General features: G+C 40.4%; 1 protein-coding gene and 1 long non-coding RNA gene across 2 annotated transcripts in view; one reads left to right on the plus strand and one right to left on the minus strand.

Moving 5' to 3' along the window:
• The window catches only part of ALG14 (ALG14 UDP-N-acetylglucosaminyltransferase subunit), an 18727-nt gene continuing 1272 nt past the window's right edge, over positions 1–17455 (plus strand). The window contains exons 1-3 of the mRNA XM_057373499.1: positions 1–187; positions 2762–2913; positions 6672–6794. Of these exons, the coding sequence (XP_057229482.1) occupies positions 55–187; positions 2762–2913; positions 6672–6794 (408 nt within the window). The 5' untranslated portion in view covers positions 1–54. The remainder of the gene's footprint in view (positions 188–2761; positions 2914–6671; positions 6795–17455) is intronic.
• Positions 3667–17455, minus strand: part of LOC130577878 (uncharacterized) — a 24621-nt gene continuing 10832 nt past the window's right edge. The window contains exons 3-5 of the long non-coding RNA XR_008965819.1: positions 15364–15580; positions 14554–14687; positions 3667–5517 (exon numbers count right to left, since the gene is read on the minus strand). This is a non-coding gene — a long non-coding RNA (uncharacterized LOC130577878). The remainder of the gene's footprint in view (positions 5518–14553; positions 14688–15363; positions 15581–17455) is intronic.

The raw sequence follows: 17455 nt of genomic DNA on the forward strand, positions 1-17455 counted from the left end.
GCCGTACGGGGGAGGTGCCACTGCCGCTTCCGCGCGGGGCGGCCGCGGCCGCGCATGGAGGAGCTGCCCGTCGTCGTCCTCCTGCTCCTCCTCCTCTCCTTATTGCTCATCCCGCTGGTGCTCCTGAATAGGAGGCGCCAGGACCGGCGGACGCCTCCGTTTAGTCTCCTGGTGGTGGCCGGCTCCGGTGAGTGGGGGTTGCCACCGGCGGGCACGGGTGRCGCCGCAAAGCTTCCACTCCGGGTCCCGGAACTACGAGTCCCGGCATGCTGCGCGGCGCGGAGCAAGCGCGGCATCGGCAGTATGCCGTGGTGCATGCCGGGAGTTGTAGTCGCGGTGGCGTGTGCCAGGGGCAGGTGGCCCGCCACGGCAGCTCCCGCGGTCCCCCCGGGTCGGGCCGATGCCCTCGGGGCTGCCGCCTGTCTTTGGGTGTTTTGGTTCTCGATTTGAGTTATTGTTACGCTACATATTCATCTTGGTTATTTTGGTCCGTGTTTTTGTCAGGCAGTTCAGTTTCAGAGCCTTTCCCACCGACAGCACTTTACCAAAGTCACGCACGAAGGCATCGATAAACTGGTGCAGGACTGACCTGTGCAGCTGCTCGCTCTTCTGACTGAGAATTACTGATGGCGATGCAGGGCACAGTTTTCCAAACATTGGCACGCCCCTTACAGACGTGGCGTTTTGCAATTTACCCAAGCCACGTTGTTTTGATTTCCTTACAAGAGTCGCGCGTGGATCCGTCAGAGGCAWGAATGTCACCCTACGCTAAAGGGTACACACATCTGCTACTCCTTGTTACCTCCACAGAGCTGAAGGACAGTTAATTTACTAAAAAAAAATTACTTGAAAATTTGCAGTTGACAAATACAGGCCAGCTGTGATTTCAGCACCTCTGTATCCCTTTGATTTTTACACACCAACTAATTGAGTAATAATTCCGAGATCTTTCTGCAATCTGAGTTTGACTGGCAGTTCTGTAATTCTTCAGGTCATATTTACTTCTGCTACGACTGGAAATATGTGTATTTTCCTTCAGTGCTTTGGAATCTAGTTTGTCCATATTAAAAGAATACTTCCACTATACATTAGCTTACCAGGTGAAATCACATGTCAGTTAAGGTTCGTGTAACATTCAAGCCTATTCTTTGAGACTTTTAAGTAGACATCTTCTGTTCTTCTGTGAGTGCTCAGATGATTGCATGAAAATTTGTGAAACCTTCAACAAACACCTCTCGGGAGAAAATATCTCCAGATATATTTGAAAAATACAGCATGAAATTATATGGAAAGGTGGGAAAGTCTAGTGCAATGCTGCAACATAGCTCTCCTTGCTTGTCAGTTGTTCTCCAGCTACGAGTGCTTAACCTGCGTAGGGAAGGTCTCTTGGGAGCCCAGTGGCAGCAGGAGGGAGTAGGAATACATTTAATTTACTATTTTGGTGTGCAACTTCCAGTGGAGTGCAAAGTAACAATCCGGTAAGTGCTTAGGTTACATGTGTCCTGGTGTAGTTTCATGTTGGTGTGTTGGTACAACAGATGCAAGGTGTGACAGCTCCACTCTACCAAAGCACACAAKCTTCCTTCTCTCCCCTTTCCACTCTTACAGTATCCTTATAACTGCTTTTCAGGAAACTCATGACAACCAAAAAAAAAATTACCCAGCTCCCAAAAAGCACAATAAGTACCGTTCTCTCCAGTTKGGTGCCAGTTTAGCTCCTGGGCAGAGTGACCCTGCAGTCAGAAGGTTGTGAAGGCCCGTTCAAGGGCAGTGATCACAGCAGCGGCTGGGGCGGGATTGTTTGTTCTGTCAGCACCCAGTGGATACGCTGCTGTGGCTGCAGGGTGACACTGCTGTGGGGACACTGCTGGGGCTGCAGGGTGACACTGCTGGGGGACACTGCTGTGGGGGACACTGCTGTGGGGGACACTGCTGGRGCTGCAGGGTGACMCTGCTGAGGGGGACACTGCTGTGGGGACACTGCTGTGGGGACACTGCCGGGGCTGCAGGGTGACACTGCTGAGGGTGACACTGCTGAGGGGGACACTGCTGGGGCTGCAGGGTGACTCTGCTGAGGGGGACACTGCCATGGCTGCAGGGTGACCCTGCTGAGGGGGACACTGCTGTGGGGACACTGCTGTGGCTGCAGGGTGACACTGCTGTGGGGGACACTGCCGGGGCTGCAGGGTGACACTGCTGAGGGGGACACTGCTATGGCTGCAGGGTGACACTGCTGTGGGGACACTGCTGTGGCTGCAGGGTGACACTGCTGAGGGGGACCCTGCTGCCTGGCTGGTGTCACTATGAGATCACAGCAGGTCCCAGCACGGGGCACAGGGCAGGGTCAGTGGCAGTTGTCCTTGCACAGCACAGCTCTGAGGCAGATCCCGTCCAGCTCCATTTTGGCCATCGCACCACGGGCTGGCCTTTGAGTACAGACTGCAGGGTCACTCTTTGCCCGGTTGTTCTGCACTGTGTACACGACATCAAATACCAGTGTCAGGCTCCTGTATGACCCTGGTTCAATCCCATTTCTCTGGAAAATGTCCATCAATGTAGCTTCAGTGGGAGCTGAGTTCTCTCCATGTTACTTACACAGACTCAGCTGTCCTCTGATTGAAGCCTTTACTCTCAGGAGGTATTTTCTCACTGGTAGTAGTAGTACTAATAAGCTTTAAAATGAAAAGTGACTGATTCAGCTGAAGAAATGGAAAATTACWAAATTTGTCTCATACTAATTGCAGTTTGTTTTGTTTTACAGGTGGGCACACAACAGAAATCCTGAGGTTGCTTAGCTGTTTGTCAGAGTCATACTCCCCTAGACATTATGTTTTGGCAGACTCGGATAAGATGAGTGAAGCTAAAATACGTTCTTTTGAACAAAAAAAGGCTGAAACATTCTCCAAGTCCCAGGTACCTTGTTAAATATACTCATGTAAGAAAAATTATCTTAACAGGACATTCTAGCTCAAGGCAATTTGGAAGTGATTCTTTGGAAGGATATTTATAAGATCAAGAAGTGCATTTGATTTTTTAGGTATTGATGATCACTTGCACTAAAGTTCAACTAAGGGTGCAATTCTATCCATACTGGCTCTAACACTAAATTAAATAAACACTACTGATTAATGGTGTACTAGAGAGACAATGAGAATGCCAAGTAAATATACCTAAAAATAGCAAATGCCGTTCTTGCCACAAGTTTTCATTACCACCTTCCTTACTTTATCTTAAAACAGTCTTTATCTCCTGTTTAACATGTTAATCCACTTAAAGCAATGAGAAAATGTAATTGTAGTTAAAGGGACTGTACAAAGAAGGCTTTCTCCTGATCAAGAAAAACATGATGAAAGTAAATCTCTTCTAATTTTAAAGATCAGCTAGCCATTGAAATGTTACTTGTAGCTGTAAGAATACAAAAATATGGCAGAGGGGTTTTTTTTTTAGTTGGGCGTTTCCCTTACTGACACATAGTATTTTTTGGAAATAAATTATATAAAAAATATTTTCTCTATGAAAACCTTAATTTAAATTGTATTTGCTTTGTGTGTTTCTAGACTATGTCTTGGTTGTATTTTTAAAATAAAGTATTAAACATGTATCTAAAAAGGATGCAAGGCCCCTGAATGTCAGAGTTCTCTGGCTGGTGACTGGAGCAAATGCTGAACTCCTAAAAATCATGAAAAAAAAAATCATTGGAATACCTTGTTTTTCTTTTTTCTTGGATATTTGCTGGCTTCAACTAGTTTGCTGTATGATTAACAGACACACTTTATGTCAGCATAACCGCTGATGCAAAGTGTGATCTGATGTCCAGTGAAATTTGTAAAAAGTGTTAGTGGAATAAATACAATGGCAGTGAATGTTCTCACTACAAAAATCCTCAGTCSTTTTGACCAAGTAGTACCCCACACAGTAAATTGAATACTTCCATGGTGTTTATTTCATATGGTGCACTTCCATTGTTTTCAGTAGCACTATTGGGACAAAAGACTGTAGGACTCAATACCAATGATTTTCAGAATAAACCCTTTTAATGTAAGGCAACTGCTGCTAAGGTGAACAACRGGCTCACTTAGGAATGACATTTTTGTTTATCCCAACTTTCAGCTCTCATTGCGCACAAGGATGAATGCTTAATTTAGTGAATTGGGGTATTTCCTCTTCAGAGAAATCTTTGGTAAATTGCCATTCACACAGTTGTATTCACTCMCCTGAAAAATGTCCAACCCTAAATTATTAGATTTCTCCAAGATACGCATTTTCRGTATTACAGGTTATGTGGTTTTTCTAGTTCACTTATTTTTGCTAAGCAGCTTCCCTTTTATAAGGGAACCCCTTATAACCCCTCCAACTAGTAACAGATCCTGTAGTTGTATGTTTCTTCAGCATTGAGAGCCAGAGGAACATTTTTGGCTGCATGTGAGTTTGATGTCTGGATAACAGATGCTCATTTTCCTCTGACCATTCTCTTTCTATTGAGCAAAAGTGTTTAGAGTGAAAACAAAAGATACATTTTGGAAAGTAAAGATCACAACATACTTGCTTAAAACATACTTGCTCACTTTCAGAGTGTGCTTTCACACACTCACACACAGTATGTGCTTTGTTATTTCGGACACTGGAGATCATTAAGCTTTTAAAAATTCTGTCTTAGTTTTTTATAGCTTTACCTAAATGAAAGGGAGAAGTCTGAATGCTTCAACACATGGTCATTCCCTTCCTCATCCTGTTAAGGAAGTAGATTTTTCCAGAACTAAGGACCMGATGGAAGACAAATTACAACAATGATGTAACAGAAAATCAGTGATGTAAGAGAAAATTAAACACACACACASAAAATATTTCTCTTTTTGATCTGTCTGTTCTAACAGCTATTCCAGGAGAAGGAAAGAAARCCAGAATGAGCATCTTGCTTACAAGAAGAAAAATGCTGCACTTCAACATATTAAGTCCCTTGAAAAAGAAATAAAAAATGCCTCCTATGAGARGTCTCTGGTCCTGCTATCAGGCCAGATARTTCTGGCCTCTTTGTTCTAATATGATGTAGATACTGATGTGCTAAGTTTCCAGCATGTTTTTGAAAAGTATAGGTAAAACCAGCTTGATCTTTATTTCAATTCTGCAAGTAAATTTCTACTTTGATACTGTTAGGAGTTCCTACCAAGTTTTGCTGAAATTATTTGGGTTTTTTTAATAATGAAGATAAATCATGTACAGTTTTTTTTTTTGTCAAATACTCTTTTAACACCATTCTTACAGTGAAGGTTCATCTGAATAGTTCCCCTGAACCCTGATCTGCCTACAACCACCCTATTATATCCATATTTCTTGCAGGACTGAGTACTACACAAGGGTCCAAACTTTACTTATGGCATTTCTTTTTATCACCTGAGCTCTCCCAAAGCTTTAAGAAACAGAGGCAGTTATAACTAGACACATGTTGAATAGGGAGCAGGGGGCATGTTTATTTTTCCATATTCYGTTGTCAGAGTAATGCAATCAGAGTTTCAACACCTGCAAATAAAACATTAATGAAATCAGCTTGGAATATCTGTTAATGCCTTCAAGTATTACAGGTATTAAAGAAAACTATCACAATGAAACAAGATGATCTCAGTCAAGAAAATTAACCTTCTGCATTTGCAAGCCCTGGGGTTTTTTTTATTCTTTCCACCTTATATATTAAAAAAAAAGTCCCATTTACTGCTATTCAAGACAGATTTGTAGTTTGTAATTACCATACAGTTTTTGTTAATGTCATCCCTCAGGGGCACAAATCACCAGGACTAAGCCATGACAGTTAGCAATGTACCTCTGAAGTAACTGGGCACTTTTCAGTATTTAGAGTTTCTCACAGCCAATGTAAGTTCTTGCAGAGTGGTAGTGATCTGGTGTCCCACATGAGGTGAGATAACAACCMCTGTCCACATGTCAGCATCACTGAGCCCTGCACTGCAGCCACTACATTTGTCTTTCATTTAAACAGTCTGAAATGTCATTGTCATGGGGAGTGATCTGACCTAGCAGTGATTCTTGGGTGCAGCTCCTGGGCATCGGTGTAAAGSCACCTGGGAGAAGGGCAGGCAGCCCAAGCACTGCTCCCTGCTCCAGGTTTCAGGAGAAAACATCCTTACTTTATTAATGTGATACCTTTTACACAGAGTGAATACTCTTCATTTAGGGAAAAAACAGAGAAAATTACTTCTTTACCTATTTTTTATTTAAGGATAAGATGTTCTTTCCTGTTTCTTCGTGCAAATATTTTGCATTTTGAATATGCACCATGCGTATCCTTTGAATCCTCACTGAGTGCTCATTTAAAGGACGGTGATATTTGCTTTTACATTAGCTGCGGAGGGCTGCAGCGTTTGCTGCCGTGTAAATGCCCCGGGAATTCGGGGAATTGCGGGCGGCATTGGCTCGGAGCGCGGCGATGCCACGAGGGGCCGCCCTCGGCCAGCGCTGCCGGCACAACCGAGACGGGATAACAATAGCGACATAGCTCTCCTATTCGCTCTGCTTTATGCTTTGCTGTGTACTTTTATACACAAATGTTTCCAAACTAAACAAAAAAAAAAAGTTTTAAAGTTGGCACGGACAGGTTTAATAAGTAGGAGCCACGACATTCTCAAAAAAGTAACAGCTCCGCTCCTCGTGCTCTTTTCCAGTTCACCCTCGATCGCATTCCCAGAAGCCGTGAGGTTAGACAGTCTTGGATCTCCTCTGTGGTAACAACACTATACTCCATACTTTACTCTCTTCCTCTGACCTACAAACGGAAACCAGATTTGGTAGGTAAAGAAAACTTTAATTTAATGAGAACTYGCTAATCCGCATCATAAAAGCGCTTGGAATATCAACACATTGCAAACTGCATCTTGTATGTATGCTTAGATTTACAATTCACAGGAAAACTATTTTTAATGTTGAATTAAATATAGCAGCAATACATCAGGAAAGAGGGAACAGGTTGCACTGCTGGTGAATTAGAATAGCAAATACCAGTTTTCCCTCTCAAAGTTTGCAAGTAACATCAGAGAGTCACTCCCTTGTTATGCCGGTAGAGCTAGCAAAAACAAGATTGCTGCTTCCTGATAATATCTCTTCAGGATTGCAGCAGCACAAACTCTGCCTGAAAGCCTGGTTATCCTGTTGGCTGGACTTGCTTCTAAAATGGTATGACCAGTCTGGCACAGACAGGTTCAGACCAGCACAAATATATACAGATTCAGTTCTTGTGCTTACATGGACTTTTGAGCTACAATGCATATTWATTTAGTCTTTGGCTGACCGACATTAATTATCTCATCTAATGACAAAAAGCATCACTGCTGAAGTAGCAACTCTTCAGCACTTTAGTAGCTTTTTCAAGCTGTTCAGAAAACTGCACTCTCATGCTAATTATATTTATTTAAAAATATTCCACACACTTAAACAAGTCAGAAGCATTCAGACTTGTCAGATGGTAGAACTACGATGAAGATATTCAATCAATAAAGTTTTGTGTTAACATAAAAGATAGTGCACGATCTCAAAGCTTTGTCTTACAATTCTGTAAGAAAAAMATGGGTTACAGCTGATTTCTTTTTACAGTTGGTGTCATCTTAAGGAGTTGGTAATCTAAACTTGAGGGTTTTTAAAAAAGCATTATTTTAGCAGAACTTCAAATTACTATTGTATGAGATTGAAAATATTTTAGTGAAACATGTAAAAACTAGTGGAGTTACAAGATATTTTTCATAATTTAGTAGTAGCATCTATATGCCCACAGAGGATATATATAAGGAGACCCTTTTTGACTTTCTCTGCAAACTGTATGACTAATTCTAAAGAGGCTTTTATTTTTTGTGATATTTTGAATGTTAAGAGAGGCTGCAGTAATTTGATCTCATTTGCTTCAATAGTACTGCTCAGTTCCTGTCAGATTGAAAACTACTTGCTTGCTGGAGTTTTCAAACTAAATGTTAAYGTGCAGAACACAAGTAGCTTTTTTTCAGTTACTGTTTTTCAAGCCTATTCTGAAAACTGGAGATAAAACTGGGAGGGAGGAGAAGATGGCATGCTATTCTTTCTACAGTGATTTTGATTTGGGCAGGGGTAATAGTCAAGTTTGTTTACATGAACAGATAGAAAAAAAAATGTGAGTAACATATTTAGTAATCCTGTTGCTACACCCCCCTGTTAGTTTAATGTACATTTATTTTTTTTACTTATTGCAAAAGAAATTGATTGGAAAAATTTCATTGTGTAGCTTAATATTGGAAGCAGGAAGCTACTAATCTAATTCCATGTTTTCTCTGTTTACCAAAGGAATTTAAAGTGACAGTGAGATTTACACATAGAATTACTAGAAATGGTGTTAGAATTGATAAACTGTGATAAGCTATCAGAAGACTAACATTTTTGAAAAAAAACTTGCCCTTGTGAAATTAAAGATACATTTTAGCAAAGCCTTTAAGCCTTTTTGTAGTGTTTAAAGGATCCCCTGACTCAAAACGAGATCCAAAGAGCCTTTATCCATGGTTAGAGAAGAGCTGCAGGGGAATGCAACCCCAGTTACTTTTTGTCAGGTGCTATTAGCAGCTGGCAGAACATCTCTGGCATTATAGCAAATCACATATCCCTCAAAAGCTGCTTACATACTATTACTTGTATGCATATCTTAGTTTAAGAATTCCGTGAAGTATAATAACTGAGAGAGCTGCAAAGATTTTAAAACACTTATCCAACGAGACTGATTCAGGGATTAAAATGCCTCACATTGCCAGTGAAAAGATTGCATGGTATGTGAAGCAACTGTTAGTATTTAATTGCCTTTCGACAAAAATGTTTGCAGTGAATTGAAACTCACTCTGCTCTTGGCAAAATGTGATGCTTAGTTATGTAAAGAAGCAGAAAGGCTGGGACAAATGCTGGCATTCACAGGACTCATCTATAACTTTTGGCATGGAAATCAACAAGTGAGTTTAGAAACAAGCACAGTATTACATCATGCTGAGAGCTTCATATTTTTAAACAGTAGAGCTTATGGGTACTGTACATTTTCAGTCTAGACAGCCAGTTTTGTTTAACTGCAGGAGGGAAGGACAACTTTGAGTTGCTTCTACATCATCTGTTTGTATGAGTGATCCCCAGATCCTTAGGATTGCTTTCAAGCGTGTCAGAAATACGTGTGTGTATGAAGGAATGACTGAAGTCTTCTCTAGGCACCCAAAAGCTAGAGAAACACAGGAATGTTGCAGTTGTCAAGAAATGCACGGCAAGAGAAGTACTGCAAAAGGAGCCCAAAGCCATTAGGTGAAAAGGCAAAATTTGGAACATATATGCTAGTTATGCCAACCYATGTCTATCTGTGGAGTGCAAATAGCTGCAAAGGGGAAAACAGCGAACCCAGCTGCACAGGAGTTACCTGGTATGTGCTTCACTTTATGAGCACTTGATATGTGCATTATTTTATGGCACTGCGTCCCTTTTGTATCTCACACTGATCTGGCAAAGCTTCTTGGTTTACTTTGCATGAGAAATCAATCCATCTACCTCTTCTTCAAGAAAGTGAGTTCAGAAAGAACTGAACAACTTCCAGGAAATCTTTGCTGCCTTGCAGGATTTGACCCACGCTTGAAGTGGGCCTCCAGAGAGTTTAAGAAGTATAAAAGTTAGCTTGGTTGTTTAGCTTGAGATCATCTTCAGGAGGCCCATTTCTGAATTATCAACATCTGCACTGTGCAGGGTTAAGTCCCTTTAGAGATATTAAACCAAGTAAGAATTAAGATGTCAGAAGTGATGATTGGCTTGTGTCTCTATAGCCAAGAATTATAAAAATGTAATTGTCACAGTGGTTTTCAGTTGAATGTATGGGGGGGAGGTCAGTTTTTACAACATCTATCTGCCATAGATAGGCTTCCTAAACAGAGGACTGAAATTCCAGGGAAGTGAAGGCTTGTGCCAGCACACACTGCCTACACCTACTTTTCCCCAGAAAAGCTTTTAAAACCATTCATCAGCTGCAGCCAGATTTAGCATGCAGTCTCAAAGATTGCAAATTTCTGCCATGAAAACAGGCAGCTGGTCAGAGAAGAGAGACTTTWATTGTCTTCATTGACAGAAAGGCTAAGAAGAAACATAACATGTTGTAAGAGCTATTATCTAGAAAAAGATGCAAATCCTACTTATGTACAGAAAATTTAAGAAGCTGCACAGAGATTTTTTCCAAAGATAAAGTTACTGAACCTTACGTAGATTATTTGATATACAAGTGGGACTAAACTAAAGTTACATCTTACCTATAATATGCTTGAAGTCAATCAGTAGATAAAAGTTCAAAGGAAACTAGTCTTCTGTTCTCTTGCTGCTTACAGAACCATTGTCCTTGGGCCAGTTTGCCAACCCTGCAACTAGGTTTTCAGGTGATCTTGCCTTTTGTCTGGATCTGATTATCCTGGTCATTCTGGCATACCTGAAGTCCAAACTGAAAACGAAGGATGTGCACCTACCACACAGCAGAAGCTGTAAAGTATCATATCCAGTCCTTGTTTTCAGGGAGATGGCTTATGTAACTGTGTCAGTGATTTGCCATCCTTTAATGTAATTAAATTGCACCTAGAATTGTGCAGAAGTGCTGCATAAATCATAATTCATTAGCAGATTGCACATCCTGGACCCTTAGGACCAGACTTCTTTTCCTCTTCTGGGGACACTTCTCAACTGTTCCTGCTGCCTCAGAGCTCTGCAGAGGCTCAAATAAGTAGATATTTTCAGATGTCTGCTATTTGGAAAAACCTGGGTTAAATCAGGCTAAGAAGGCGGTGCTCCYGCGTTAGGGCCTCCTTCCTGTGGGAAGTCTGTAGTAAGTTTACATTTGCACAGTGAGTATGTGCTCTGCTGTCTCTCCCTCCCCGCCAGTGTCAGTTGAACGAGTCTCTCATTTTTAACCATTTTTCTAGAAGCCTGAAACCTGCACAGCTCATTGTGCTTGTAGCAATTTACCTATTCCATGACTGTACATCCCCTCACACATGCCTGCTCCTCTGACTGGTTAAACTGACTGAGGCAGCTTCTGGTTACAGAAAYGTTCACACAGTAAGCCAAATGAAAGGAGATCATTATTTCATKGAGCTAAGATTTTCCATTCTTTGTGCCCTGCCCAAAATGTCTTAAGTTCATAACACTCTCACAAATTATTATGAAAATAGTAAGTTATTGTCCTTTATATCACAGTTCTAATTGGAACTTGGTGGAAAGCTACAAAATCTGGGTGGTGGCATTTTTTCCTCTATTCATTTCATAACAAGTGAACTTTGTATAATGCACTATTAAGAYTATCTGCTGCATTCTTTTGTACACTGAATCTTTCCCCAGGCTTTATAATTCTTTTGGACCAGATTGAYAGCATGTCTGATCTACTGTTTTTCTTCCAGGACCAAAACAGGCAAAATAAGCAAGAGTAAGAATACTGTACTGAGACTTTCAAAGATAAAATTGTTTCATCTGAAAACAAAATGAAGTGAAGACATAAAAATTTGTGTTTAACTTCTCAGTGTTGATGAAAAGGAGTCTCATTCACCCCTCCTACCTTGTGTGCTATGCACAGCCACCCTGCAGCCACAGTGCAGAATTCCCCTGTGCTGAGCACAGATAAACATCTGAAGCTGTTGCAGTCAGCTGGTTCAAAGCTGCATTGTGGCTCTGCCCTTTCCCTGACTGCCAGCCAGACGTGCCTACAGACACTGCTCTGCAGAGGGAGGACAGAAGCAGCWGGAAAGATCAACTGAGATCTTCGCTGAGATTTAAGGAGGCATTTTTAGATGTAAAAGAGTCTTAACTCATCAGCTGTCAGGTTCATTATGAACCGAATGAACACCCTGGTCACACTTCCATGCATGTTATAGAGCRTAACAGTCTTGCTGAATCTAACCACTGGTATGCAGATACAGACTGCCAACAGCTCGAGGTTTCACACTGTGAAGGTATTTCAGGCAGGTATTTGATGCACATTCTTGCTATTCCAACTTCAGGGATTAGGCAGTAAACCACGAGATGTTTAATGTACATATCAAATRTCATGTTCACTTAACCTAAAACACTGCTTTCAATTTCAAGTTCAACGAATGCCTGACTAATCAAAGACAAACTGAGATTTGCATTTAAAGGCTTCTTTAGGCCACTATTAGTAACATACATGAGTATATTTAACAATCCTTGGATTTAATTTCTCTTTTCAATTAGAAGCAGGCTACTAGGATAAGCAGTACTTTTTATATCAGGAGATATAAAAATTATTTCTGAAGAGGCTCTAAAAGGTTGGATGGTATTTCTCATGGTGACCAAGAGACTGTAGTCAGGTTCACATTCAGCCAAGGTGGCATTGCTGAAGCCAGCTAGTACCTAGTATTGTAGCTAGAGATGTAGTTCAGTAACTACATTTTCATTTACTTGGCAAAAGCCTTTTACTAAATTCTTTTATGACCAACTTTTTCATCTACACTAGGTCAAATTTCTTTTGCTTCCTACTSTTTTGTTAGCAGCACTTAATAAACCACATACCAACTCCGCAGTAATGTAGGTAGGGACATAATTTATTCTCCACCCTATATCTGCTTTGGTGATCTTGTTCTTTTTTAACCAACCTTCTATCCATCTCCCACAGTTTCTMAAAAGACTCAGTGGTTATTTTGTTGGTCCCACTGACAGTCTGGGTGTTCATGTAATGTTTTAATAACCAACACTAGCATTTTCAGGGTCTTGAGCCTAAGTACCAGATTCACAGCTGTCATTTATTATTATTTTTAATTGATCATCCTATTTTTCTCTTTTGCATTTGGCAACTAGGCTGGGAAGTATGCTGGTGGAAACTACCACTCCAAAGACCTTTTGATCCCAATGACACACCTGTCATCTGGCATACTGGGGCAGTTAAATAAGGTGCCTCAGGTTACACTGCTTAAAAAAAAAGGAAAAAATTAAACCCTGCATGTTTCTTTGGGCATCCAAATCAAGATTGTCAGCCTTTCCTCACTAAACTGTTGCCTAACTTCTGACACTCTTAATGACCCCACACATATCTTTTCTTTTCATCAGTAAAGCCCTCAGGCACACCCAGAAGCAGCCCTGAGCTGTGCTAAGTCTTTACAGTGTCAAATAGCCCCATGCATGGCTAAGCTCCCGCGCTCTGCTGAAATGCAGGAGCTGAGAGCTTCCCTCCTCCTTTGTATGTGGATGCTGATGCAAATCACATCAGCTGGGCCTCTTCCCTCCTCTCTGGCCCCTGAGGACAATGGGTTGGTAACTCTGGGTCAGGCCTAGAAGGCAGAAGTGACAATGCCTAATGCTGTTACCATTAAATCCTTACATCTGCTTCCTAGTGGCTTTGCAGAAGCTCTTCTCTCATGGGAAAATACACTATGTAGGATTTTCATCTCTCACTCCCCAAACCTTTATAAGTGAGAGCTGCACAAAAGGTGATGGTTCATTCTATGATGAAAGCAACACTGAGGAACGAATAGAGCCTCAGCTGTGCAGTGTACTAATTGAAGTCCTTGCTCTTCCACTTCTCCCTTCCCCACTCTGGCATTCACTGATGTTATTTATCCTGGTTAGGCAATCTGCCTGTAGCACCACACATGTCTGTGCTTGTTTAGAGGAGCACCTCACTTTCTGGTTATTGTGTGATAATAACAACAGGTACTGCTCCAGTGAGATCCAGAGGTGAGCAGGAAGGGTTTTCATGGCATTGCTACAGCTGACAGGCCCAACACAATCTGTTCTGTAGGACACTGTAACCACCTTCTTGCACCCCTGATGATTCAGGGGATTGAGACAGGAGAAGATAAAAGTGCACCCAGATATAATTCAGTTCTACCTTAATTACCTGATTTACATCAGACTACACAGATAGTTGTTTTGGCATTTTTTTGTCTTGCCTTGAATTCTACCGGTAAGTTTAAACAACAGAGTGTGAAGTTTTAGCTGATTTTATATGCAGATGGTGGAGGAAAGTGAACTGGATAAGATCTTCACTCTTCAAAAAGAATAAACCAGTAGGTGGTTTAATGACTTTTCTGTTGTTCAAACAGAACTTGAAATTCTTCTTTCTCCCCATCAATAGCAATAATAAGGAATTGTTGAAAAGGTTCCTTCTTTTTTTAAGCCTTAAAAACTATTTAACAATTCTAAGCTATTTTTTCTTAAGTTTGAATTTTCAGACGTACTAARGAGCTAGACTAGCAAGAGCTTCAGTAAGAACACTCCCTCTCAACATACMTTTTTCTCCTCATTTCTCAGATTTCTCTTGTTTATCTGTATATCAAACAAATTTATCTTCCCTAAAAAAGATCTTATTTCTGTAACTGCAGTAACTCCGTGTAGATGAACATTGCATCTCTTGAAACCTTTTAGAGGAAAAAGTAACAATTTTTCACTGTTTGCCATCCAGACTTTAGCTGCCATCAAAGTTACTATCAGAAATTGATTCTTAATGGCTATGGCCTGCAATATTTTAATGTATTAAAAAGAAAAAATTCTAATCCAAAGAAAAGAGAATGGACATTTTACCTTACTCTCGAAGTGTGTTGCAGAACTGAAAAGTGCTAATAAAAGCAGTATTCACCATGCCTTGTGACCTTCATTGACAAGGATTTACAGAATTTTGATGCATCTTCTCTGAGGAGTAAATTATTGTTTTCCACCTGTTAAAAACAGAAAATACTGATGTGAGAGAAAGCAAGTATTGTTCCCCAAATCCTGTGRTGGGTTCACAGCAGAGCTCTGAGTACAACCCATGCTTCTTGACTCTCTCGGCATCTTGGTCATAATCTCATAACWATTAAAATTTGAGATATTTGTTGACAGATGCTTTTGGGAGCTAAATTTTATCATTAGAGCATCTCCAATATTAAATGTTCAGCTAGATACTTCACCTTACAGGATGTTAGTGTGAAGTTTTCGAAATAGCAATATGGTACTAAAACCAAGCCATTGCTGGTGAGATCACAGGATGCTGTAATTCTCATGGCAGAATACAAATTAATTCATTGCAGGTTCTCTCTTCTTGTGCCACAGAAACAACCAGCTCCCCCCATCAAAACAAAAAACATACAAACAAAAACATTTTTTATTCCCATGGTATAGGAATATACCTAATGAGTTTTTTTTCCTGCATTGTTAAAAAGTAGTTGTTGCATAGCAGTTAAACAGTAGGACTTATATAGATATAGATATATATAATGCAATTAACCCAGTTTGGCCCATTTTGTGTCACTCCCCTTGCCTTTTCCTCTTTCAGTAGCTGTCTATCACCACCCTCTCCTATTCCCTCAGTCACTCATCTCCAGCTGTGGAGCACTGTGGAGTAGGGAGCATTACCAGAATGAGCARTGTCCTACAGCTACTCCAGGAGGTATTTCCGTGCCTGGTGGGCAGCACAATCTTCAGGTCACACATGCACATCCCCCAGCAGCAAACAGCATTCCCACAGCACCCTCCACCCAAGGAGCAGGGCAGCTCTTGTGCTCTTGACCAGGTGACAAAAGGCCAATCTCTGCAGAAGTCATTAAGGAGAACAGCAGGTGTTGACAGTTTCCTATGCAAAGTTAATCACAARTTAGTTTTTCTATTAAGTTTAGGGGGACTTATGTTGTCCTTCTTATATCCTTGTTCTTTAAAAGATGTACAGCAATTGTATATTTATATATTTATGAGAAAAACTGCAAGTTTTCTGCTTTATTCATTTTTGCTTTCACCAGTGACCTTTAATCCCAGTGAAGCTGTGAGCTCTGCTTTCAGTGTTTTCACTGGTAAATGTCACTGCTACAGTGCTGCATTCAACTGCTCTAAAGTGGCTTTTATCAGCAGCAGTGCCATGTGCCAGTGTTCCCAGTGTGCCATTGCCAGACTGCTGGCTTGGCTTTTTTTTTTTTTTTTCCAACAGCTGTGGAAAATATCTGAAACACAAAGGCAAGAACTATTCTATTTTTATATAGAAGTGATTAATAGGAAATTAGATTTATAGAGTTGCTGAAGGTAAATGTTGTATTCTCATCCTTTTAAACTGGTGGGTTTTGCCTGCAGACACAGAGCACATTTCCTATGCCTGTATTTACACTACAATAACAAATGTTATTACACATAGAGATACCTAAACATGCCTTAAGTTACTCATCCATAGCCATGTGCCAGCATCACAGCCAATATCCATGCAAATTAATCAAACTTTTTAGGAAATATGGCAAAATGCATCATTTAGTTCACAGGTACGGAAAAGTTTCTTTGAAATGCCAAAAGGCAGCATGTGTGGTTGGTTCACCATATCAAATGTATAAAAACCAGATCTTCATTCTCAGTAGATTGTGGAGTAGGATTAAAGTCCCATCATGGRTGTGCTTGAAATCAGGTTCAGCAGGAAGTTTGAAACCACAGTATATTACTMTGATTTCAAAATTCTGCTATGCAGAGTTGATGTGTTCAACTTCTTAACTATGTAATTGCTAATACAAAATAACTGCACCATTGCACATTTCAAATTCAAGTATCTGTGGATGTTGATACCCTAAGATTAAAACTGCATAGAGCATGTTACTTATAAGGGACTTTGAGAAAACATCAGCAAGTCTTGCATGAATAAATAGTTCAATTAAGATCAACAGTAAAATCAGAACATTTTTATAAACACTATTACRGTCTGCTGATTCTGGTAAGAAAACACAGCATTACGGTTATCACATTCCAAGCTGCATTTCTGGGGCTATGATCAAGGCAGAGTAGGGGAGAGAATTTGGAACTCTGTAGCACCAAAGCTGTTGCTGCTTTTAACTGAGGCACAGTGCTGCAAAGCAGTTTATCAGTGGGATCTTGCCATGAAGCATGAAAAGAAACGGTCTGAAATCATTGCTACAGCCCTGAAACTTAGATTTTTTTTTTGCCCCAGCACTATCTTTCACAAGCTGCTGAACTTAAAAAAAAAAAAAAAAAAAAAAAAAAAAAAAAAAGTGAGTTTATGGGATATAGGGCCATGATTTTATAAAAGAACGCATTATTTCCATGTAACCCCAGCTGTGCAGAAAAGTGCTGATTACATGGTAGTGTTTAAGTTTAGTAAGAAATTTCTTGCCTGAAATGAATCTTGATACCAAGAAGAGTGCCTAATATACCCTGTTTTAAAACCTTTACTTTTAAGCAATCTAGTTTTAAGTTGAACAATGTCTGAAATTAAGAGTTCTTTCTTTTATTGTTAACATTTATAAGTGAATTTGAGATCCTCTGCTCCAAGGACAGGACATGTTTTTACCAAAACACCTTCCTTCTGTATGCTTGTAACTGTCTCCTTGTGTTTATTAAAAAGAAAAAATAAAATCTAGTCCCACATATCAGCTAACAGATTCTTGTGAAGATCCTAATTCTACAGCACATTTTTTATGAACTCTAAAGTGTTTTGCCAAGTTTCAAGGAGTTTATAACT

The sequence above is a fragment of the Malurus melanocephalus genome, unplaced genomic scaffold, assembly GCF_030028575.1.
Source record: "Malurus melanocephalus ecotype Western Australia unplaced genomic scaffold, MMel_1.1 scaffold_8, whole genome shotgun sequence".
Classification (NCBI taxonomy): domain Eukaryota; kingdom Metazoa; phylum Chordata; class Aves; order Passeriformes; family Maluridae; genus Malurus; species Malurus melanocephalus.